Source organism: Leptodactylus fuscus, chromosome 6 (genome assembly GCF_031893055.1).
Source record: "Leptodactylus fuscus isolate aLepFus1 chromosome 6, aLepFus1.hap2, whole genome shotgun sequence".
In the NCBI taxonomy this organism is placed as follows: domain Eukaryota; kingdom Metazoa; phylum Chordata; class Amphibia; order Anura; family Leptodactylidae; genus Leptodactylus; species Leptodactylus fuscus.
Window position 1 is genome coordinate 1,806,200 of NC_134270.1, and position 24,820 is coordinate 1,831,019.

The 24,820-nt window shown below is 47.2% G+C and overlaps 1 protein-coding gene across 1 annotated transcript; it reads left to right on the forward strand.

The window, feature by feature from the left end:
• Nucleotides 1-662: 662 nt before the first annotated feature.
• LOC142209220 (uncharacterized) lies at nucleotides 663-24,183 on the forward strand. The gene is made up of 4 exons (XM_075278150.1): nucleotides 663-744; nucleotides 7,875-7,920; nucleotides 20,698-20,895; nucleotides 23,624-24,183. Exons 1-4 carry the CDS (start codon nucleotides 688-690, stop codon nucleotides 23,992-23,994), a joined length of 672 nt encoding a protein of 223 aa, XP_075134251.1. The 5' UTR covers nucleotides 663-687; the 3' UTR covers nucleotides 23,995-24,183.
• The last annotated feature ends 637 nt before the right edge of the window (nucleotides 24,184-24,820 follow it).

The window sequence follows — 24,820 nt, forward strand, 5'->3', positions numbered from 1 at the left end:
CAGTAGTCATGTGATCCTCTGCGATTCTTGCCCAGGAGTCCAGACACGGGAGGAAAAGAGGGCTGAGACTATAAAATAGACCATTGTCCACGTCATACATGAAGGTTCTCAGGACCAGCCCTTGTATAACCAGCCCTTTAGTCTTGTAGGAGAATCTTCTTTTATAACTTTTTGTTGCTCTGTTATTCCTCCTGGAAATGAAAACAATAACAAATGGGCATACCTCTGTGAAAGGGGGCGTGTCCTACACAACCAGTGCTGATTGGTCCAGGTCAGATTGTTTAGAGCCCCGCCTCCCCCAATCAGTTCTCAAGTCATTCGACAATTTCCAGGAGGAATAACAGAGGGACGAGACATGTTAAAGTTAGAACTAAAGATGTTCCAGCATTGTTACATTATGGGATATCCAAGTGATTATTAAAACAAGCATGTCAGGAGAGGCGAGAGGTTCCCTTTAAATATATGCCCCTTTAAGTGCCAGGTAAACAGGTGAAGGGCGACGGCCTCGCTGCACTCAGCGCCTTCCATATTAAGAAGGAAAGAAAATGTATTTATGACCAGGAACTGGTTGGACTCCTTTTTCTGTCCCTCGTCACGTCACCAACTGTTTCCCTTTGCTCTGTCTTGTGACCTGGTTGTCAGTCTGAATCTTTCCATGTAAGCGCCTGTTCACATGGGGTGTGAAGCATGTCCTTCCTGTACTGCTGCTGCTTACAGGCCAGCGATGAGGACGAGGAGGAGGAGGTAGGAGCAAACTTATCGATCGGTCACTAGGATCTGTGTCTTACAGGGGCCACCAAGGCTCTGGTGTCAGATATACGGAGTGCAGGCTATTGCTCCCTGTTGTCAGACTGTAGTGTTCTGTATTGGGATCCCAGGAAGCTCCCTGGCCCCCCCTATGGTCACTGCTGTACGTTACAGGTCTCTTGTAACTACATTTATATACACACAGTATATACAGCTCATTATATAACCTGCCGTATGCTCTTTTGTATTTTATTAACCCCGTCTCTGCTGTGGGAGGAGATATACGCCCGTGTATAAAGTTACACACCCGTATACAAGGATGTAGTAAATAACACCTCCCCCCTGCTATGAAATCAGTCAGTCCAGCAGTCAGCCAATAGGGTTGAGCGATCGGGAAAGATCGGATCCCGATCGGCGATCGAGCAAATTTCACGGCTGGAAAATGATCGGACATCGGATTTCAAAATCGATCCTGAAATCTCAAGATCGGCCAATGAAAAAACAGTTACTATACTGAGTGATGTCATCACGTGTGGCAGTCTGTGATGTCATCATACTAGGCAGGGCAATACAAGGAAGTAGTTACCAATATTATAATGATTGATGTCATCTGGCCAGGCGGGGCTATGTTATAATGCAAAGAATCGGTTCTTTATATTTGGGTAAGGCAGAGCCCCTATAACACATTGGGGGGCCAGTGCAAAGGTTTTGTAAGTGTCTCCCCCATCAACATCACTTAGACATATCTGAGCTTCACAAGTTATACTGCACCTTAGTGTCCCAAACATAGTATAATGCCCTATAGTGGCAGCAAACATTAACCTATCCCCTCTATAGGACCAGCTGCCCCCACAGTATAATGTACCCCTCCTGGTGCCCCCACAGTATAATGTCCCCTCCTGGTGCCCCCACAGTATAATGTCCCCCTCCAGCTGCCCCCACAGTATAATGTACCCCTTCTGGTGCCCCCACAGTATAATGTCCCCCTCCAGCTGCCCCCACAGTATAATGTCCCCCTCCAGCTGCCTCCACAGTATAATGTACCCCTTCTGGTGCCCCCACAGTATAATGTCCCCCTCCAGCTGCCCCCACAGTATAATGTCCCCCTCCAGCTGCCCCCACAGTATAATGTCCCCCTCCAGCTGCCTCCACAGTATAATGTCCCCTCCAGCTGCCCCCACAGTATAATGTCCCCCTCCAGCTGCCTCCACAGTATAATGTCCCCTCCAGCTGTCCCCACAATATAATGTACCCCTCCAGCTGCCCCCACAGTATAATGTCCCCCTCCAGCTGCCTCCACAGTATAATGTCCCCTCCAGCTGTCCCCACAATATAATGTACCCCTCCAGCTGCCCCCACAGTATAATGCCCCCTCCAGCTGCCCACACAGTATAATTTACCCCTCCAGTTGCCCCCACAGTATAATGTATCCCTCCAGTTGCCCCCACAGTATAATGTACCCCTCCAGTTGCCCCCACAGTATAATGTACCCCTCCAGTTGCCCCCACAGTATAATGTTTCCTTCCTGGTTGCCCCCCCAGTATAATGTCCCCCTCCAGCTGCCCCCACAGTATAATGTCCCCCTCCAGCTGCCCCCACAGTATAATGTCCCCCTCCAGCTGCCCACACAGTATAATGTCCCCCTCCAGCTGCCCACACAGTATAATGTCCCCCTCCAGCTGTCCCCACAGTATAATGTCCCCCTCCAGCTGCCCCCACAGTATAATGTCCCCCTCCAGCTGCCCCCACAGTATAATGTCCCCTCCAGCTGCCCCCACAGTATAATGTCCCCCTCCAGCTGCCCCCACAGTATAATGTCCCCTCCAGCTGCCCACACAGTATAATGCCCCCTCCAGCTGCCCACACAGTATAATGCCCCCTCCAGCTGCCCACACAGTATAATGTCCCCCCTCCTGCTGCCTCCACAGTATAATGTCCCCTCCAGCTGTCCCCACATTATAATGTCCCCCTCCAGTTGCCCCCACAGTATAATGTCCCCTCCAGCTGCCTCCACAGTATAATGTCCCCCTCCAGCTGCCCCCACAGTATAATGTCCCCTCCTGGTTGTCCCACAGTATAATTTACCCCTCCAGTTGCCCCCACAGTATAATGTCCCCTCCAGCTGCCTCCACAGTATAATGTCCCCCTCCATTTGCCCCCACAGTATAATGTACCCCTCCTGGTTGTCCCACAGTATAATTTACCCCTCCAGTTGCCCCCACAGTATAATGTCCCCCTCCAGTTGCCCCCACAGTATAATGTCCCCTCCAGCTGCCTCCACAGTATAATGTCCCCCTCCATTTGCCCCCACAGTATAATGTACCCCTCCTGGTTGTCCCACAGTATAATTTACCCCTCCAGTTGCCCCCACAGTATAATGTATCCCTCCAGTTGCCCCCACAGTATAATGTACCCCTCCAGTTGCCCCCACAGTATAATGTACCCCTCCAGTTGCCCCCACAGTATAATGTATCCCTCCAGTTGCCCCCACAGTATAATGTACCCCTCCAGTTGCCCCCACAGTATAATGTACCCCTCCAGTTACCCCCAAAGTATAATGTCCCCCTCCAGCTGCCCCCACAGTATAATGTACCCCTCCTGGTGCCCCCACAGTATAATGTCCCCCTACTGGTTGCCCCCACAGTTTAATCAGTTTCATATTCCCTTCCTGGTTACCCCTGCAGTTTTAAGCCCACACTACTGGTTGCCTCCACAGTTTCAAGTCCCCCTCCAGTTGCTCTGGCAAGTTTATGTCCCCCTCCAGGTTGCCCCAATTGTTTCATGTCCCCCTCTAGTTACCCTTACAGTCTATATCAAACAAAGTAAAAAAAACAAACAAACCCAAGAACAAATCCTCACCTTTGCCTGTGCCCCATCCCCTGTCCTCTGTTCTGTCTCTGCCTGCAGAGGCTTCAGGGAGCGACAGGTGCAATGTAAGAGAAGTCACTATATGGCGCCTATTACTCCCAAATCCCTGGGAATAGGAGACAATGCGCTAATGTATAGCATGCAACTCCCAGAGGGACAGCCTGTGCTAAGGCCCCATGTAGAGAAACACAGCAAAAAAAACACTGCCAAAAAACTCATTGCAATGTTTACATTTTTTCTCTGCATTTTTTCTCCCCTATTAAGTCAATAGGGAAACACTTGGGATTCCGCAGCTTTTGTTATGCAATGTGTGGATAAGACAAATGAAATCTCACTCACTTTATCGGTACAGTAATACTCAGCATTTGTTCTGCTGCAATGTGGAGCCTTAGCCTTATATCAAGTGATGACATCATGGTAGGCAGCCTGTGATGTCACCATATAAGGCAGAACTAGAAGTAGTTCCCGCTACTTTACTGAGTGATGTCATGATGCAAGGTGGAACCATATTACAATCCAAATAAAAACTTACGGTTATACAGACTGATGACATCACGTGTGAAGGCCTGTGATGTCATTATAATGGAAAGGGCTATATCACAATACAGAGAAACTGTTACCTATACAATGTTATATACAGTACAGGGTTTGCAGCCTCTGATGTCATTGTCTTGCAATACACAGAAGTAGTTACTTATATTACAAGGGCTGATGTCATCATGCTAGGCGGGGCTATGTTACAGTACAGTGATGTTACCAATAAAACACTGAGTGATGTCATCATGGTAGGCGGGGCTATATTACCTTACAAGGAAGTGGTTACTTGTACTATACTGAGTGATGTCATCATGGTAGGCGGGGCTATATTACCTTACAAGGAAGTGGTTACTTGTACTATACTGAGTGATGTCATCATGGTAGGCGGGACTATATTACCTTACAAGGAAGTGTCAAAATCCGCCTGCAAAAAACTCTGTGTGAACAGACCCTTAAAGGATATAGTGAATCTTTTTAGAATTTCCAAAAAATATCTCCATGTGTACATAAGCGCAGACGTAACATCAGAACTATGGCACCATCAGACTTTGCTTGACCAATGTGATCCTTTTCGTTGCACTTTCTCCTCAGTCTGTCCCAATTTACCCATAAAGCTCTTTAGGACCGGTGGGCCGAGTCTCCTTTGTCTGAAGGTTATAGGACAGGTCTAATGACACGTATCAGGCTAAATCGGATTGTTTGATACCAGGATGAAGCAGAAGGTTCTTGGTTTTCTAATGTAGCCGCAGCCTAGTAATAAATATACACCCGGGTATTAGAGATGTAATTACAGGACGGCAATAACAGGGACTGAGAGGATCGGGGCACGGCATGTAATGATAGATCTCAGTCCTCTCTAGGAGAAGATATTGGGTAAGGTTTCGTAATATCCATGGCTTGTAGAGACTCCAGCACAGAGACGGAGATGAGATCAGTAAACAGGGCTGAGCCCCATTGTGCAAACTCTGACAGGTTCCTGATATCGCGTGACTGTAAAGAAGAAAGCACCGAGCCTAGTATAAGAAGCCCACACCACAGTGAAATATATATATATATATATATATATATATATATATATATATATATATATATACACTCACCGGCCACTTTATTAGGTACACCTGTCCAACTGCTCGTTAACACTTAATTTCTAATCAGCCAATCACATGGCGGCAACTCAGTGCATTTAGGCATGTAGACATGGTCAAGACAATCTCCTGCAGTTCAAACCGAGCATCAGTCTGGGGAAGAAAGGTGATTTGAGTGCCTTTGAACGTGGCATGGTTGTTGGTGCCAGAAGGGCTGGTCTGAGTATTTCAGAAACTGCTGATCTACTGGGATTTTCACGCACAACCATCTCTAGGGTTTACAGAGAATGGTCCGAAAAAGAAAAAACATCCAGTGAGCGGCAGTTCTGTGGGGGGGCGGAAATGCGTTGTTGATGCCAGAGGTCAGAGGAGAATGGCCAGACTGGTTCGAGCTGATAGAAAGGCAACAGTGACTCAAATAGCCACCCGTTACAACCAAGGTAGCCAGAAGAGCATCTCTGAACGCCGCACAGTACGTCGCACTTTGAGGCTACAGATGGGCTACAGCAGCAGAAGACCACACCGGGTGCCACTCCTTTCAGCTAAGAACAGGAAACTGAGGCTACAATTTGCACAAGCTCATCGAAATTGGACAATTGAAGATTGGAAAAACGTTGCCTGGTCTGATGAGTCTCGATTTCTGCTGCGACATTCGGATGGTAGGGTCAGAATTTGGCGTCAACAACATGAAAGCATGGATCCATCCTGCCTTGTATCGGTAACGGTTCAGGCTGGTGGTGGTGGTGTCATGGTGTGGGGAATATTTTCTTGGCACTCTTTTTGGGCCCCTTGGTACCAATTGAGCATCGTTGCAACGCCAAAGCCTACCTGAGTATTGTTGCTGACCATGTCCATCCCTTTATGACCACAATGTACCCAACATCTGATGGCTACTTTCAGCAGGATAATGCAATGCCATGTCATAAAGCTGGAATCATCTCAGACTGGTTTCTTGAACATGACAATGAGTTCACTGTACTCCAATGGCCTCCACAGTCACCAGATCTCAATCCAATAGAGGAGCATCTTTGGGATGTGGTGGAACGGGAGATTCGCATCATGGATGTGCAGCCGACAAATCTGCGACTGCAACTGTGTGATGCCATCATGTCAATATGGACCAAAATCTCTGAGGAATGCTTCCAGCACCTTGTTGTATCTATGCCACGAAGAATTGAGGCAGTTCTGAAGGAAAAAGGGGGTCCAACCCGTTACTAGCATGGTGTACCTAATAAAGTGGCCGGTGAGTGTATATATATATTGTATCTGTGTATGATAAACATGGCAAGACCTAATGCAACAGGGCCCCCACCTACCGCACACCATGTGATACAGAATCCAGAATCAAGGGGCGCAACAGCTACCTCTGCACCAATATCGCTTCATCCTAGGTTTGGGCTTGTGGCCATACTTGTGAAACCTCCCTGCAACTTCTTTCAACATAAACATCTGAAATAGTGGCCGGGGGTTCAGGGTTGCACTGTTGCTTTTAGTTTGCATGATAATCCTAATTCTGCTTTTCACCTTCTTACATTAGTCACATGATCACAGTATGACCTGCTTTTTTCTAGCATGGGTTGCTCTGCAAACAGGAGGTCTCCCTTTGCTGCATGCAGACACTATTGATACTGTGTGATGGGAGATGTTGGGTTTAGGGTTTACTGTGGGGTGCAGACTGTACCATGGAGAGATTTAGGGTGCAAGGTTGACTGTGGGTGGGGGAGAGATGTGGAGTGCAGTGTGTACTGTGTGTGTAGAGATGTGGGGTTCACTTTTAACATACCTGGCCCAGAGACAGAAAGCATAAATAGGATATATAGGGTCCTTTCTCTCTAGTATCTCATCACATAGGACCCCAGTCTTTCTAACAGTCCACCATGACATTTTATTACTTCAGTCCCTTCCATGAAATCCAATAGATAGTGTAAGGCTGTATCAAGGCGGTAGAGATCTACGTTACCAATTGGGCCCCGTGCAGATGCACATATGGGATATCGGCCCCCGGTAATACATATCTGACAGCTGATAATATTGCACAGTTTATCAAATATAATATTCGATACCAACCAAAGCGCCCGTCACACCAACCATGGTGATCCAAGAAGATACCAGACACTCTGGAAAATGCCAGCCATGAATATAGTGCCAGGCGTTTCTGTAGGAACGAGTGACATGCTGCCTTTTCCAAAACTGCGGCGGTTTTGCAAATCGCAGCATGTCTGCTGCATGAGTTTTTCCGCAACATCTGCGTTACATGGGGCTCTGGCCTTAAGGAACGTTTGTTGAGGTTTTTTTTTTTTTTTTAAATCCTGCAGTTCTGACTCTGGCCACTAAGCCAAATAATAGGCTAAGACTTCCTGTTTTCTTTAGGAGATTTTTTTGCAGCGATACCTCACTTACAGAACACTGATGGTCACAGCTATCGTGTATATGTAAATAAGACGCAGAATCCACCAGTCATAATAGGAGATGTGACAACTTATCTGCCCCCTTCTATGCAATGACAGGTCACAGAGCAGGACTAGAGAGCTCTCCCATACAAGTCAATGGAGTCTGCTCCAGACCACATACAGACTGAGGATATATATTATACTCTGGGCATTCAGTATATGTCATTTTTTATTTCTTTTCCAGACTCTACCGTTTTCGAAAAGTGCCCAGACCCCAAAGCAAGTGATGGGTAAGCCTCTGATACCGCTGTTCACACTATTAGGTTTTCATAACATAAGAAGATTCCAGCTGATGTATAAATCTTTGTGCCTTCCACTGTCAGAGCTGCACGGTCAATGGCTGCCGCTAACATGGGGCCCATAGGTCACCTTTAAGACTCTAGGGCTGGATAAACCTCTTTGATCTCCCTTCTGCTTCCCTCTGCTGTCTGGAAGTCTGTGTATTGTAAATGTATCCCCCCTGCCCTCTGGTGCGCTGGAGTGAGAAGACACACAGCCTGCCACTGTCAGAAAGGCACTGACATAGGATGGGAATGATGAGAAACTTTTTTGCGCAGTCATGTTGTCAAGTCTTCGTGGTGGTCTGGGCCAGATAGAGAAAGAAAGGGAAGTGTAAAGATGGGCCGTGCCTGATTATTGGGAAAAGTTGAACTTTGACACCACGCACCATGACCCTTAGTAGTAGTTTTACTCTAAGTTTTTTTCTCTACCTTAAAGTTTCTTCCATGTGTTAGACTCTCTGAGGATACGTTATACGGAGCGGACAATTCTTACATGGCCGGCTCTTTGTTCCTCTGTCTCCCGCTGGGTTTCCTTTTCCTCCTCAACTAAACATAAAAATAACTATATTGTTCTGGGCCGGGACTGTGTAAGTTCTGGATCTAGTGACACTGATGGATATCCAAGACGTGATGTGATCTGGCAGGCTCTAGTCAACATTTTGGGGAACTATGTGGGTAGCCAAAAACATTGAGGAATTCATCATGGTCCTCATTATAGTCCTTATCGTTGTCCTTATCATGGTCCTTATTAGGGTCCTCATTAAAGTCCTCAACATGGGCATTATTATAGTTCTCACTATAGTCCTTATCATGATGCTCATTTGGTTCTTGTCCTCATTATAGTTCTCATTGTAGTCCTCATCTTGGTCCTCATTAAAGTCCTCATTATAGTCCTTATCATCATGCTCATTTTAGTCCCTATGATGGTCCTCATTAAAGTCTTCATTATGGTCTGCATCATATTCCTCATCATGGTCCTCATTATGTTGCTCATCATAGTCCTGGTTATATTTCTCATCATTATCCTTTATCTTGGTCACATTATAGTCCTCATCATGGTCCTCATTATAATCCTCATAACTGTCCTCATAATAATCCTCATTACAATCCTCATCATAGTCCTCGTTAGAAGTCCTCATCATGGTCCTCATTAGAAGTCCTCATCATGGTCCACATCATGCTCCTCATTAGAAGTCCTCATCATGGTCCTCATTAGACGTTCTCATCATGGTCTTCATCATGCTCCTCATCATGGTCCTCATTAGAAGTCCTCATCAAAGTCCTCATTACAATCCTCATCATAGTCCTCATTAGAAGTCCTCATCATGGTCCTCATTAGAAGTCCTCATCATTGTCCTCATTAGAAGTCCTCATCATAGTCCTCATTAGAAGTCCTCATCATGGTCCTCATTAGAAGTCCTCATCATAGTCCTCATTAGAAGTCCTCATCATGGTCCTAATCATAGTCCTCATCATAATCCTCATTACAATCCTCATCATAGTCCTCAGTAGAAGTCCTCATCATAGTTCTCAGTAGAAGTCCTCATCATGGTCCTCATTAGAAGTCCTCATCATAGTCCTCATTAGACGTTCTCATCATGGTCTTCATCATGCTCCTCATCATGGTCCTCATTAGAAGTCCTCATCAAAGTCCTCATTACAATCCTCATCATAGTCCTCATTAGAAGTCCTCATCATGGTCCTCATTAGAAGTCCTCATCGAAGTCCTCATCATAGTCCTCATTAGAAGTCCTCATCATGGTCCTAATCATAGTCCTCATCATAGTCCTCATTACAATCCTCATCATAGTCCTCAGTAGAAGTCCTCATCATAGTCCTCAGTAGAAGTCCTCATCATGGTCCTCATTAGAAGTCCTCATCATAGTCCTCATTAGAAGTTCTCATCATAGTCTTCATTATGATCCTCATCATGGTCCTCATTAGAAGTCTTCATCATAGTCCTAATCATAGTCCTTATTACAACCCTCATCATAGTCCTCATTATGATCCTCATCCTATTGCAGCAGTGTCGATAGTGTACAGTGTAACCTCTTTGAGACCACCCAAAATGACATGATAAAGTGGTCCTCTAGAGAGGTGGTCTTCTCAAAGCAGAAGGCTTGTATGAAGATCCATCCTAGATGATGTGGTCTAGGTAGTGCGGCCGTCTCAGAGAGGTGGTCTTATGGAGAGGTCTCCCTGTACACATGACTTGTTATTAGAGATGAGCGAACAGTGTTCTATCGAACTCATGTTCGATCGGATATCAGGGTGTTCGGCATGTTCGAATCGAATCGAACACCGCGTGGTAAAGTGCGCCATTACTCGATTCCCCTCCCACCTTCCCTGGCGCCTTTTTTGCTCCAATAACAGCGCAGGGTAGGTGGGACAGGAACTACGACACCGGTGACGTTGAAAAAAGTAGGCAAAACCCATTGGCTGCCGAAAACATGTGACCTCTAATTTAAAAGAACAGCGCCGCCCAGCTTCGCGTCATTCTGAGCTTGCAATTCACCGAGGACGGAGGTTTCCGTCCAGCTAGCTAGGGCTTAGATTCTGGGTAGGCAGGGACAGGCTAGGATAGGAAGGAGAAGACAACCAACAGCTCTTATAAGAGCTAAATTCCAGGGAGAAGCTTGTCAGTGTAACGTGGCACTGACGGGCTCAATTGCCGCAACCCAGCTTTCCCAGGATCCTGAATGGAACACACTGACAGTGTATTCCCGTATACCCCATATATACACCCCAAATCCCCGTTCCAACGGTGTGCCCCCCCACCTTCACCTCAGAAATACCCTGCAAGTCCCCTAGCAATAGAATTGGGGCTATATACACCCACAATTTTTGCTACTGGTATATAGTGCCATTGTCTCACTGGGAATTCAAAGAATATATGGGGGTTATGTGCACCCACAATTTTTAATACTGGTATACAGTGCCATTGTCTGACTGGGAATTCAAAGAATATATTGGGGTTATGTGCACCCACAATTTTTACTACTGGTATATAGTGCCATTGTCTGACTGGGAATTCAAAGAATATATTGGGGTTATGTGCACCCACAATTTTTGCTACTGCTATACAGTTCCATTGTCTCACTGGGAATTCAAAGAATATATGGGGGTTATGTGCACCCACAATTTTTAATACTGGTATACAGTGCCATTGTCTGACTGGGAATTCAAAGAATATATGGGGGTTACGTGCACCCACAATTTTTAATACTGCTATACAGTTCCATTGTCTCACTGGGAATTCAAAGAATATATGGGGGTTACGTGCACCCACAATTTTTAATACTGCTATACAGTTCCATTGTCTCACTGGGAATTCAAAGAATATATTGGGGTTACGTGCACCCACAATTTTTGCTACTGCTATACAGTTCCATTGTCTCACTGGGAATTCAAAGAATATATGGGGGTTATGTGCACCCACAATTTTTAATACTGGTATACAGTGCCATTGTCTCACTGGGAATTCAAAGAATGTATGGGGGTTATGTGCACCCACAATTTTTACTACTGGTATACAGTGCCATTGTCTCACTGGGAATTCAAAGAATATATGGGGGTTATGTGCACCCACAATTTTTAATACTGGTATACAGTGCCATTGTCTCACTGGGAATTCAAAGAATATATTGGGGTTACGTGCACCCACAATTTTTGCTACTGCTATACAGTTCCATTGTCTCACTGGGAATTCAAAGAATATATGGGGGTTATGTGCACCCACAATTTTTAATACTGGTATACAGTGCCATTGTCTCACTGGGAATTCAAAGAATGTATGGGGGTTATGTGCACCCACAATTTTTAATACTGGTATACAGTGCCATTGTCTCACTGGGAATTCAAAGAATATATTGGGGTTACGTGCACCCACAATTTTTGCTACTGCTATACAGTTCCATTGTCTGACTGGGAATTCAAAGAATATATGGGGGTTATGTGCACCCACAATTTTTAATACTGGTATACAGTGCCATTGTCTGACTGGGAATTCAAAGAATATATGGGGGTTATGTGCACCCACAATTTTTAATACTGGTATACAGTGCCATTGTCTGACTGGGAATTCAAAGAATATATGGGGGTTACGTGCACCCACAATTTTTGCTACTGCTATACAGTTCCATTGTCTCACTGGGAATTCAAAGAATATATGGGGGTTATGTGCACCCACAATTTTTACTACTGGTATACAGTGCCATTGTCTCACTGGGAATTCAAAGAATATATGGGGGTTATGTGCACCCACAATTTTTAATACTGGTATACAGTGCCATTGTCTCACTGGGAATTCCACAAATAATTTGGGGATTCATTCACCCTACATCTCAGGCTCTTGCCATATTCACCCAGGTTGTCAGTGCTGCACCAGCTCGTTCCCAGACAGCTCGGCCCGAAAAACACGTTACCTATATAGAGGATTTGGACAATGAAGACAACATGTTCTAAATCTAATGTCTGCACCTTCTCCAGAATTAAAATAAAGGCAGCGTTTAACTTTCAAATAGCACTGCACAAAGGAAGAGCTTATCAGCTTTTCTCATGACATGCTACTGAAAAGTTTCATTTGTGTATCTTAATGTAAATATAGTTGTATAAGCTTTTTGGGTTTTAGGCACTGCCAAGTTATTTATTACCACCCGCTCCCTTATAATGATGATGACGCCAAAGTCACTGTGGGTGTTCAGAGCTCACAGCTTTGGGTGACATTTGTCTTGCTCTCTGTCGGTACCAGCTGTCTTTTTGGATACCGTAAAGTTATGTTGACTTTATTAACAGCTATAGAAGCTTTAGCCAGGTTGTGACGGTGTGTAACCCTAACAACACTAAGTGGGATACACATTAATAGTCAGTCTATGTACGCTAAACGTATCACTGAAGTAATTTTTTTTCCCTCTCCCCTAATATAAGAAAGGAACAGACATTAGACCTAGACCGGGGTTCGAGGCTTGAAAAAATCCAGTATTATTTGTTCTTCATGATGTGAAATATGTGTTGAAAAGCAACCCAAGATGAAGTCAGCCATGTGTGCCAGTGTGTTACTTGGCATGCCTTTGCTGGCCCCAACTGTAAGGGTCACTCTCCATTTCCTCCATTTTCCACTCCCCTTCACACCATTTGTGGTGAAGCAATGGGATGCACTGAAGTGCACCCTCTAGCCTCGTGTGGGATAGGGACATCAGATGCCACTCCAACCCCCTCGTCTTCCTCCGCCAGCCAACGGTGCGAAGATGAGAGGAGTGTGCTCTGAATGTTTTCTGCCTAGCAGAGGCTAGTTCTCACTTACGAAAATGGCCCCACTTTGACCTGTATATCAGGCACAATGGTGTAGGTTTCAAAGAAACATGGCACCAACAAGTTGGAAAACGTGGGCCATGCGTGGACCGTGTTTGAGTCTGGCAAGCTCCAGATCTGCTACCAGGTTCCAGCCATTATCACAGGCGCAAAAATGCCAGGCCCCAGGTGTAGCAGGGAAAAAAAAATGCCATCTCAGCCAGGATGGCATCCCTGACCTCGGAGGCACTGTGCTGTCTGTCCCCCAAGCTGATCAGTTTCAGCACGGCCTACTGACATCTCCCCATGCCAGTGTTACAGTGTTTTCCGCTAGTAGCTGGGGTGGAGGTTGCAGCTTCGTAGGGTTTCAGTCTACTCCTGCCATGAATTTTGGCCTGGGAGAGGAGATAGGCCACCCCAGTTTGCACCCGGGGAACAGACTCCACCACATTCACCCTGCCTGTCATTAAAGATAAGCACTGCAGCATCCCTGACCACAGGCGCTTGTCCATGTGTCGGTGGTCAAGTGGACCTTGCAGCAAAGCGCAGAGCTCTGGGCCCGACTGATGTTATGGGACACATGCAGGCGCAAGGCAGAGACAGCACACCAAGAGAAGTAGTAACGGCTAGGCCCAGCATAGGGAGGTGCCCCAGCTGCCATCTGCTGACGGAAGGCCTGGGTCTCCAGAAGCATAAACAAACACCAACATCTCCAGGGCCAGCAGTTTATCGATGAGGCTGTTACAGGCTTGGGCATGGGGGTGGGTTGTATTGTACTTCTGCCTGCAATGAAAAGCTTGGGAAATGTGGAGTGGCTGGGAAGAGGCGCATGATGGTGCAGGCCAAAAGGGCGCATGAGGGTGAACTCCCCAATGTGTCAGAGATAGGTGTGTAGGTGTCCTTGCATCATATACTTGCACCATATTTGGCTTTGGAAGTTAATTTTGTGCCAAAAAGTGGTTAAGACAGCGATCCCTCAGCTACTCCCGTTACACTGTCTATTGAAGTTACCATCTGTGGAAGTGGACCACCATTTCTAAGATCCCAAAGGAAGCAGGCAAGAGATGTGCAGTTCAGAAAAAAAGATGAGAAAATAAGTTTAGGCTGTAGAGCACAGAGGGATCGGAGAGGACAGAGCTGGTGTCGGCCAGGTATTCCCACAACATGCGCCTATACTTGTCCCTCCTGGTGACACTAGGCCCCTGAGTGGCAGTAATTTGTCCAGGGGGGCCATTAACGTGTTCCAGACCTAGGAATAAGTCTTCCAACAGGGTAGAGTTTTGCATGCCTTTGCTTCTACCCACTGTTTTTGCTGCTTAGCTTCCCTCCACATCTACTCTGCTTTCACCCCTAAACATCACCCCAGTTTATGCCTTTGCTTCTACCCAGGTTTTTTGTTGATTTAGCTTCCCTCTACATCTACACTGCTTTAGCCCCTAGACATCACCCCTGTCCATGTGGGGTCGGTGGCCTCGTCATCCACCAACTCCTCTTCCAATTGCGCACTGCCCCCTTACTGCAAACCGCACATGACCACAGCTTGCCTTGATGGCAACTGTGTCTCATGATCCCCACTTAGGTCCAGACAAGTCGGTGGCGGGTCCAAAACCCCAAAATTGGAAGGAAATGGCAGATGCTGCAGTATTTCTAACACCTGTTCCTGGTGCTCGGGCCTGGTCTGTGTTGTACCCTGCACCCTGCTTAACGCATCTGCCATATCCGAAGTTGTGCTGAGCGCATGCTAATGTTTTGTGTCCAGTGCAATGGATGGGATGGGATTTCACATAAGTCTGCCACCCATGGCCACTCATGGTTGAGCAACTGAGGGAGTTGACTTTGACGAACCCGAGGGTTTTGGAGTTGGAACTACATCAAAGGTCTGTGCTGCTCACACACTCTGCTCAACACATGATATGTTTAGTGCCAGCAGTGTGGAGACGTCGCACAACAGCCATTGTTCGGGCAGATACCGGCGTTGTAGGAGTGCATAGAGGCTAGCAGCGGCAACTATACACTTTAAAAACTATCCGCACAAGCGCCACACTTTCACCAGTAGCTCAGGAACATTGGGGTACCTTTTTCAAAAGATTAGCAGCAATGAGTTAAAAACGTGGCCCAGGCATGGAATATGTTGCAGGCTGCCAAGCTACAGAGCCAATCCCAGGTTACGGCCATTATCACACATGACAACATGCCTGGGCCCAGGTGCAGTGGCAAAAACCACATTGCCGTCTCATCGAGGATGGCATGACTCACTTTGTAGGCAGTGTGCTGTCTGGCCCCCAAGCTGATGAGCTTCAGCACGGCCCGCTGACGTCTCCCCACACCAGTGTTGCAGCGTTTCCAGCTCGTAGCTGGGGTCAATTTAACAGCGGAGGAGGGTGGTGTTTCAGCCCTCCTCCCAGGAATGTTGTGTGGGGAGACAAGTCAGGCCACCACATTTTGCGACCCGGTCCACGCCTCAACTACATTCAACCACTGTGCCCAAATTGAAAGGTAGCGTCCCTGTCCGCATGCACTTGTCCATTCGTAACTGGTCACATGGAACTTTAGGGCTAAGCGCTGAATTTAGGGACCGCCTCATGTTTGGGGGAAAGTGCTGGTGTGGACGGCACAGTGCGGTGGCGCAGTAGACACTCTGCCCAAAAAGGGCAGAGTGTCCCCCAGCCGGGATTCCAACATCTCCTGGGCCAGATTTCTTGAGATGAGGCCGTTGAAGCCTTGGGCATGTGGGTGGGTTGCGCTGTACTTTAGCATGAAATGAAAGGCTTGGGAGATGGGGAGTTGCTGGGAAGAGGCGCATGATGGCGCGGGCAAAAGGAGAAATGGCAGGAAAAGGTGAGGATAAGGGTGAACTCCCCAAAGTGTCAGAGGCAGATGTGGAGGTGTCCTGGCTCCTGGTCTGGACTGCAGCGCCAGCCCTGTCAACAGTGGAAGAGGCAGTGGCCGCCAGGCCAAACGACGATTATCCTGCGCTTGCTCTCACCCACTGAGCCCAGGGCTTGCCTTCCAAATGATGGCACCCGCAAGAGGTGGTGAGATTCCTCTCCGCAGATCTCCAAACCATCTTGGACTTGCAAATTGCACTAAATTTGTCATGTAACTGACATGTATATGATGAGTCTATCCATTGTCTGTTCATTTTGGTGAAAGTCAGCCTGTCAGCTGACAGACAGCTGTGCTTGTCAGTGATGATGTCACCGGCTGCTTGTACCCCCAGTTTTTGCTGCTTAGCTTGCCTCCACATCCACACTGCTTTTGCCCCTACACATCACCCCTATCCATGCCTGTGCCTCTAGCCATAAGTCTGCCACCCATGGAAACTCATGGTGCAGAAAGTGAGGGAGCTGACTCTGAGGAACCCTTGGGTTTTGTAGCTGGTACTCCATCAAAGGTCTCTGCTGCTCACACACCCTGCTGAACATACGGTATCTAGGGTTAGAGCGTGTGGTGACCTCGCACAACAGTAGGTGCTTCAGGCAGATGTAGGCCTTGCTGGAGTGTATTGCGGCTAGCTCCAGGTACTGTAGACTTGGGAAAGTGGGTGTCCAAGTGCCGCACTTTCACCCTTAGCTCAGCTAATTTGGGGTATGTTTTTAAAAATCATTGCACCACTACATTGAACATGTGGGCCAGGCATGGAACGTGTTGGAGGCTGGCAAGCTCCAGAGCCCTCCAACAAGCTAAAAAACCTGGCCCCAGGGGCAGCGGGGATAAACAAATTGCCATCTCATCCAGGATGGCATCCCTGACCTCAGAGGCAGTGTGCTGTCCGTCTCCCAAGCTGATGAGCTTCAGCCCAGCCTGCTGACGTCTCCCCACACGAGTGTTGCAGCGTTTTCAGCTCGTAGCTGGGGTAAATCTAACAGCGGAGGAGGAGGAGGGTGGTGTTTCAGCCCTCCTCCCAGGAATGTTTTGTGGGGAAACAAGTCAGGAAAATTCTTGAAACGGGAGAGTTTTGCATCTTTGCCCTTGCTGCCTATGGACATCCCTTTGCCTCTAGCCACCATTTTCCCTGCTTTGCTTGCCTCCACATCCACACTGCTTTTGCCCCTAGACATCACCCCAGTCCATGCCTTAGCTTGTACCCCCAGTTTTTCCTGCTTAGCTTGCCTCCACATCCACACTGCTTTTGCCCCTAGACATCACCCCAGTCCATGCCTTAGCTTGTACCCCCAGTTTTTCCTGCTTAGCTTGCCTCCACATCCACACTGCTTTTGCCCCTAGACATCACCCCAGTCCATGCCTTAGCTTGTACCCCCAGTTTTTCCTGCTTAGCTTGCCTCCACATCCACACTGCTTTTGCCCCTAGACATCACCCCAGTCCATGCCTTAGCTTGTATCCCCAGTTTTTCCTGCTTAGCTTGCCTCCACATCCACACTGCTTTTGCCCCTAGACATCACCCCAGTCCATGCCTTAGCTTGTACCCCCAGTTTTTCCTGCTTAGCTTGCCTCCACATCCACACTGCTTTTGCCCCTAGACATCATCCCTATCCATGCCTCTTCCCCTAGCCATAACTCTGCCACCCCTGGAAACTCATGGTGCAGAAACTTTGGTTGCTGACTTTGAGGAACCCTTGGGTTTTGTAGATGGAACTCCATCAAAGGTCTGTGCAGCTCACACACCCTGCTCAAGATATGGTATTGTAGGGTTTCAGCGTGTGTGAATGACGGACAACAGCCTGTGTTTGGACAGATGTAGGCCTTGCTAGAGTGTTTTTAGGCTAGCAGCGACTCCTGTGCACTTGCAAAAGTGGGCGCACAAGCGCCGCATTTTCAACAGTAGCTTCGGTACATTTGGGTATGTTTTTAAAAAACTTTGCACCACTAGGTTAGACGTGGGCCAAACATGGAACGTGTTGGAGGCTGGCAAGCTCCAGAGCCGCTACCAGGTTCCAGCCATTATCACAGGCGTAAAAATGCCAGGCCCCAGGTGTAGCAGGGAAAAAAAAATGCCATCTCAGCCAGGATGGCATCCCTGACCTCGGAGGCACTGTGCTGTCTGTCCCCCAAGCTGATGAGCTTCAGCACCGCCTGCTGACGTCTCCCTACACCAGTGTTTTAGCGTTTGCCGCTAGTAGCTGTGGTGGAGGTTGCAGCGTCGTAGGGTTTCAGTCTACTCCTGCCATGAATTTTGGCCTGGGAGAGGAGATAGGCCACCCCAGTTTGCACCCGGGGAACAGACTCCACCACATTCACCCTGCCTGTCATTAAAGATAAGCACTGCAGCATCCCTGACCACAGGCGCTTGTCCAAGTGTCGGTGGTCAAGTGGACCTTGCAGCAAAGCGCGGAACTAAGGGCCCACCTGATGTTGAGTGACACGTGCTGGTGCAAGGCGGGGACGCCACACCGGGAGAAGTTGAGACGGCTAGGGACGGCATAGTGAGGTGCCACAGTTGCCATCAGGTCCGGGAAGGCGGGAGTTTCAACAAGCCGGAACGCCAACCTCTCCTGGGCCAGCAGTTTAGCGATGTTGGCGTTCTAGGCTTGCGTGGGTGGGTGGTTAGCGGTGTATTTCTGCCGGCGCTCCAATGTCTGAGAGATGGTGGGTTGTTGTAAAGAAGCGCCTGATGGTGCCTTTGATGGTGCAGGAGAAGGAGATAAGACAGAAACAGGGGAGGATGAGGGAGAAGTCAACAAAGTGGCGGAGGCAGATGAAGTGATGTCCTGGCTCGTCCTCTGGAGTGCATCGCCAGCACTGTGAGCAGAGGCAGTGGCATGAACGGCGGGCGACGTTTGTCCTGCCGTTGCTGCCTGCCACTGATTCCATTGCTTGGATTCCAAATGACGGTGCATTGAAGTGGTGGACAGGTTGCTCTTCTCAGGGCCCCTACTCGATTTCGAGAGGCAAATTGTGTAGACGACACTATATCTGTCCTCGGCGCATTCCTTGAAAAAACTCTACACCTTCAAGAAACGTGCCCTCGATGGGGGAGTTTTTCTGGGCTGGGTACAAAAGGGAACATCTTCGGACATTCCGGGTCTGGCCTGGCTTCGGCAAAGCAGCTGACCTCTGCCTCTGGACATGTCTCTGCCTCTAGCTACCCTTTTTGGTGCTGCACCTGCCTCAACATCCACACTACTTTCCCAGCTTGACATCTGCCTTGTCCAGGTGGGGTCGGTGTCCTCGTCGTCCACCACCTCCTCTTCCAACTCCTGTCTCGCCTCCTCCTCCTGCACAATGCGCATGTCAACTGGCTGCCCTGACAGCAACTGCGTCTCATCGTCGTCGATGAGGGTGGGTTGCTGGTCATCCGCCACCAAATCGACCGGAGATGGAATGGAGGAGACTCTAGTGTTTGAGCATCTGGACACAGATACTCGTCTGTTAGGTCCGTGGAATCGCGAAATGGAGGGGCAGGTTGCGGTACAGTCAAAGGAAGGGAGAACAGCTCTGGGGAGCAGGGACAGTTGGGGTTATTGTTCTGAGAAGATTGGGAATTTTGGGTGGAAGGAGGACAAGACTGTTGGGTAAGAGGAGGTAGAGGCTGACTGGCTGGTGGACAATGTGCTTTAAGCGTTATCCGACAGCCATTGCAAGACCTGTTCCTGGTTCTCGGGCCTACTAATCTTTGTACCATTCAGCCTAGTTAATGTGGAACTTTTGTGCAAAGCGCAGAACTTAGGGCCCGCCTGATGTTAAGGGACACACGCTGGTACAAGGCTCAACTCACCCTAAGTGCCAAAAACACTGCTGGTGCAAGGCTCTACTCATGCCAAGGGCCTCAATCTCTGCTGGTAGCTCAGCTTAAGGTCATGTAACTTTGTTTGGAAGGGCTCATGTTAAGGGCTAGAAAAGTGAATTTTGGAAGGTCTTACCACATCACACACACACACACACACACACACACACACTCAAAATGACAGTTAAGGGTGAGGGCTTTTGGAATTCCCATTGCCTATTCCATTTGTGGTTGTCATGGGGAACGTGATTTAAAGGGGTGGTTGTTACTGTTTGTTGAGCTTAAATTGGGGTTTGTGTCCATCCATTTGGGGAGTAAAGAAGGTTTCCAGGTATTTTCCCACTTTGATAGAGGTTTTTTTGAATGTGGAAAGTGTGTAGTTGTTAGGCAGTGATGTTGGGGTAATAGAGGGTCTTTGGTGTGTTAGATGCCCCCAGACATGCTTCCCCTGCTGTCCCAGTGTCATTCCAGAGGTGTTGGCATCATTTCCTGGGGTGTCATAGTGGACTTGGTGACCCTCCAGACACGGATTTGGGTTTCCCCCTTAACGAGTATCTGTTCCCCATAGACTATAATGGGGTTCGAAACCCGTTCGAACACACGAACATTGAGCGGCTGTTCGAATCGAATTTCGAACCTCGAACATTTTAGTGTTCGCTCATCTCTACTTGTTATGTATCACATGTGGAGACCCTGTACTCTACCCCTATATCACCACCTGGTTCACGTGACATTTTCCCCTGAATTTTAGTGCTGGAGAAAGGCAAGAAGCTGATTGTGAAGAAGGTGAACGTGACGGAATATGACGACAAGTTTACTGAGATTGCTGAACTCTACAACCACCAGGTGGAAAACTACGTGGCCATGAAAACGAGCTTGTCCCAACTCAACGAGGTCAACAACTCTGCCGACCTCACCGGCTGTATGGAGGTGATAAAGGAGAAGTATAGTAAGTGATATTCTCTATATACTGTGTGAATAGGATCGAGAACCATTGTGAGCGCTGTGTAGCATACAGGATAGGATGGACTATAGAATAAGGACTGTATACAGATGGACAGCAGTACGGTCATACCAGGGCGTACGGTATTTACTTATCACACAGATGTGTCCTCTACTGCAAGAGCTAAAGGGGTTTCCAGGAATTAGATATTGATGTCCCATCCTTAGGACAGGTCACTAATATCAGACCAGCGGGGTCATCCTGAAGCCCAACACCCCCACCAATCAGCCCATTGGAGGAGTGCCAGGCACAGTGCCGTACAATGTACAGAGGCATCATGGAAGAAAAATTTGTCCCGCAACCATTAAGTCCTCATATGACTCTGAGAGCGGAGAAATAAAAAAGTTATGGGGTTTGGGGGGGGAGTCAAAAACGAAAAACAAAAATTTTCCTGGCCAATCCCCAGCCACCATTGTCTATATAAAGCATCTTAACACCTGAGCAATACAGGTTCCTAGTAGGGTTGAGCCGATCTTGAGATTTCAGGATCGATTTTAAAATATGATTTCCGATCATTTTCCAGCCGATCCTGATCATGAAATTTGCTCGATTGCCGATCGGAATCCGATCTTTTCCGATCCCGATCGCTCAACCCTAGTCAATGCTTCTCTATGGGAAAAGTCACTTTTAGGGTTGAGCTGATCTTGAGATGACCTCTGATTTCGATCCCACTGGAAAAGATCGGGATCGGGATTCCGATCATGATTGGGAAATTTACTCGATCGCCGATTGGAATCCGATCTTTTCCAATCCGATCGCTCAACCCTAGTTCCTAGCTTGCTAGTTCCTCCAAAAAAAGGCTTTGGCTCAGCTGATTACCTGTGTCTAACCCAAACTTGTTACTGACTTCCAAACTGGGTTAAGCATCAGGAAATACAGACCAGGGCTTTGACATGAGCTCAGGACCTTATACACGGTTCCCGTGATAATAGGCCATAGAAAATAATGTGAAAAACAAAAAAAATCTGCTAGAAGTGAAAAAACAAACAAAGGATATAAGGACTAGGGTTGAGCGATCAGGATCTGAAAAGATCGGATCCCGATCGTTGATCGAGCAAATCTCAGGATCGGGATCGGCTGAAAAATGATCGAAAACCGGATTTTGAAATCTCAAGATCGGCTCAACCCTAAAAGTGATTTTTCCCATAGAGAAGCATTGACTAGGGTTGAGCGATCGGGATCGGAAAAGACCGGATTCCGATCGGAGATTGAGCAAATTTCACGATCCGGCTGGAAAATGATCAGATTTTAAAATCGATCCCGATTCTCAAGATCGTCTCAACCCCAATAATGACAAAATTTTGCATAGTTGGAGTCTGTAAGGACTTTTTCCCCATAACAAGGGGATATTGGCCTCAGCCACATGGGGGTTGGCCTTCCTGTGAATCTGGTATGATTATATATTGGATTTGATGGATTTGTCTTCGTTGAATCTTATGAACTATTTCGTTTTGATCCAAAATTCATTGAATTTGCCCTGTAATAAAACATGGCACCAGCTCTTCTCTTTGAGCCGTTGGCGTTTCCTTCCTTTACGCTAGCGCCATGTCGGTGGTGCCCGGTCTACGCCACTTTTTCCTTCCTTCGTCTACAAAACAAGAAGTAATATAAGGATAAGACTTTACCTCCCTGAAACCGAGCGTCAGCGAGAGCCGACCCCCGTCCGACACATCCCATTGGGGTATGCGGTGTATATTTTGATGTACGTGCCAGTAACCTTGTTTTCTCGGCAGGAAGTTCCCGGCTCTTCGTTTCTCTCTCGATAATTAGTTATAAGAGATCTATATTTATTTGCACTTCTATGTTTTTTCGATCCAATGGGCAACATGGCAGTGTCATAACTTTTCCGAGAGAGACTTAAGGGGCCTTTTCAGACTTTCTCAAATTTTCCTCATCCCAGTCCAGTTTACAGGTTTTATTTTTTGGTGGTGTGTGCAAATCAAAACCTTCTCGCTGGCCATAAATCTGTCCGGCCAGTCACAGAAAGAGGCAAACATGTGGCCAAAGTACATACGACTCTTAAACAAACCCGCATGAAAGAAAATAAACCAGCAGCTCGCAGCGTCCCGGCCGGATCATGAGGCAATTCCATTAGGTTAGGGTCTAATACACGGAGGGGAACGCTCAAAACTAATTAGACCCAAAGATGGAAAAGACAGAGACTGGAAGGTCGATAACGTGGACAGCAGCCGTCCCAACATGTCCTCTTAGTTGTACTCTATCTGGTCATATGGAAAATTGTAGGCTTCCTATACTGTATAACACTAGGCCATGAGGAAATGGAACGTAAGATATGATGGTGCGGCCTCTCCGATGGTTATAGAGGACACCACCGTACATTGTATAGTGACTGGACTTGTCTCTGCTCCATCCATTGACGCTGAGCCGTCAACAAGCTACGTGGCTAGTAAAGAGGAATCAACCATTGTCCAAAGAGTTTGGCCCCTTAAAACCAATAGTAGGAGGGGGGATCAAGAGTTTGACCATAAGGATAGACCATCAATGGTATTAAACCAGAGGTTTTTTGGTCAATCATCACAATGCGTAGATCTAAATTCTAATTTTATTTTAATGGGTTTTGGCTCCAAGAACCAACAACGAGGCAAGATTGCAAGAATTTTTGTGAAATACCAATACTCTCCATGTATTTAATGTATCCGCGCTTCCTTTGCAGGCCATCATGATATCCAGATACAAATGAAAGGCTACAACTTCTCTCTACTGGTAAAAGCGACGGAGAATATCCCAGAAAATTTGCAGGAATCCCAGGAACTCATGAAAGAGCTGAACCGGGCAACTAAGGTTCTCCTCGGTAGTCAGATGAAGCTGGGGGGTATCATGTTCTCTGGGAGTCAGATACAAGAAGAAATGGCCAATCAAATAAAGGAGGTCAATCCAGGATATCTGGACCAGGTACGTCTAGTGGAAAACCTCAAGGAGAACATGAAGAACACAGACCAAGCTAAACTATGGTCTGCAGAATATGAAGAAGAAGCTGGCCAGGTTCTCAGGGAAGTTGCCCACATTGCAGGTGTCACAATCTGAAGTAAGATTAGGTAGACGTTGGCCGGAGCGAACTATGGCTACAATGACACCAGCACTGGGCAATAGTTGTGCCAAGACTGTTGGTTGGTGGTTCTAATAGTGACATTGTGGCCAACTACTGAAGGCCAAAGCTATGGACAGCAAAGCATCTCCCACTGTTATAGACTTATATAAACCCGTTGATTCAACCTGTACATCTTATTAAATTCATAATTACTGACAATTATATAAATAAAACCAGTATGAAGTGATTTGACCAAATCTGGAAGTTGGTGGACCTTATTCAAAACCATTGGTGTTGGTAGATTGTCCCTATATTTCAGTAAAGAACAGTAGGCATGATGTCATCACTTGGTTTTCTATACATGCGTGTTGTTGTAGAAGGGTCCACACTGGATCTGGATGACATGATATGAGAAGGGTGTTCTATATGACATCTTCACCAAATGCACTGAAGATCTGCCATTGACTTGCCAAGGAACATCTATTTCCAAATCTTCTAGGTAACGTCTTCCCCATTTGCATCTTGGTAAGCGAGCAAGTGTTGGGATAGCAGCCACCACTCCTTACTGTCGCCACTTTGGTAGGCTTTAGGCCACATAGCAGCTGCTCCGCTTTGCTAATACTCCATTCCAAGTCATTTCTGGTGGTAACATCTCATCTGTTGCCTTCCATTTCTGACCCTTGGCTATTATTGTGACTTTTTTACATGTCTACCCCCTGATCCCACATCATCTATCCTACCGATGCCATTATCCTCATACTCTGATTCTGGCCAAGATCTCCAGTGCACGTGTCTACAAGTAGGCCTTCTTTGTAGGCTTCT

What these genes read in the sequence shown, in the direction of transcription:
- LOC142209220 (XM_075278150.1), top strand. Translation starts at nt 688, where the DNA reads ATGTCCTTCCTGTACTGCTGCTGCTTACAGGCCAGCGATGAGGACGAG. An exon ending in ATGAGGACGAGGAGGAGGAG is followed by an intron (nt 745 to 7,874) that starts GTAGGAGCAAAC and finishes TTTCTTTTCCAG; the next exon opens with ACTCTACCGTTTTCGAAAAG. An exon ending in GGTGATAAAGGAGAAGTATA is followed by an intron (nt 20,896 to 23,623) that starts GTAAGTGATATT and finishes CTTCCTTTGCAG; the next exon opens with GCCATCATGATATCCAGATA.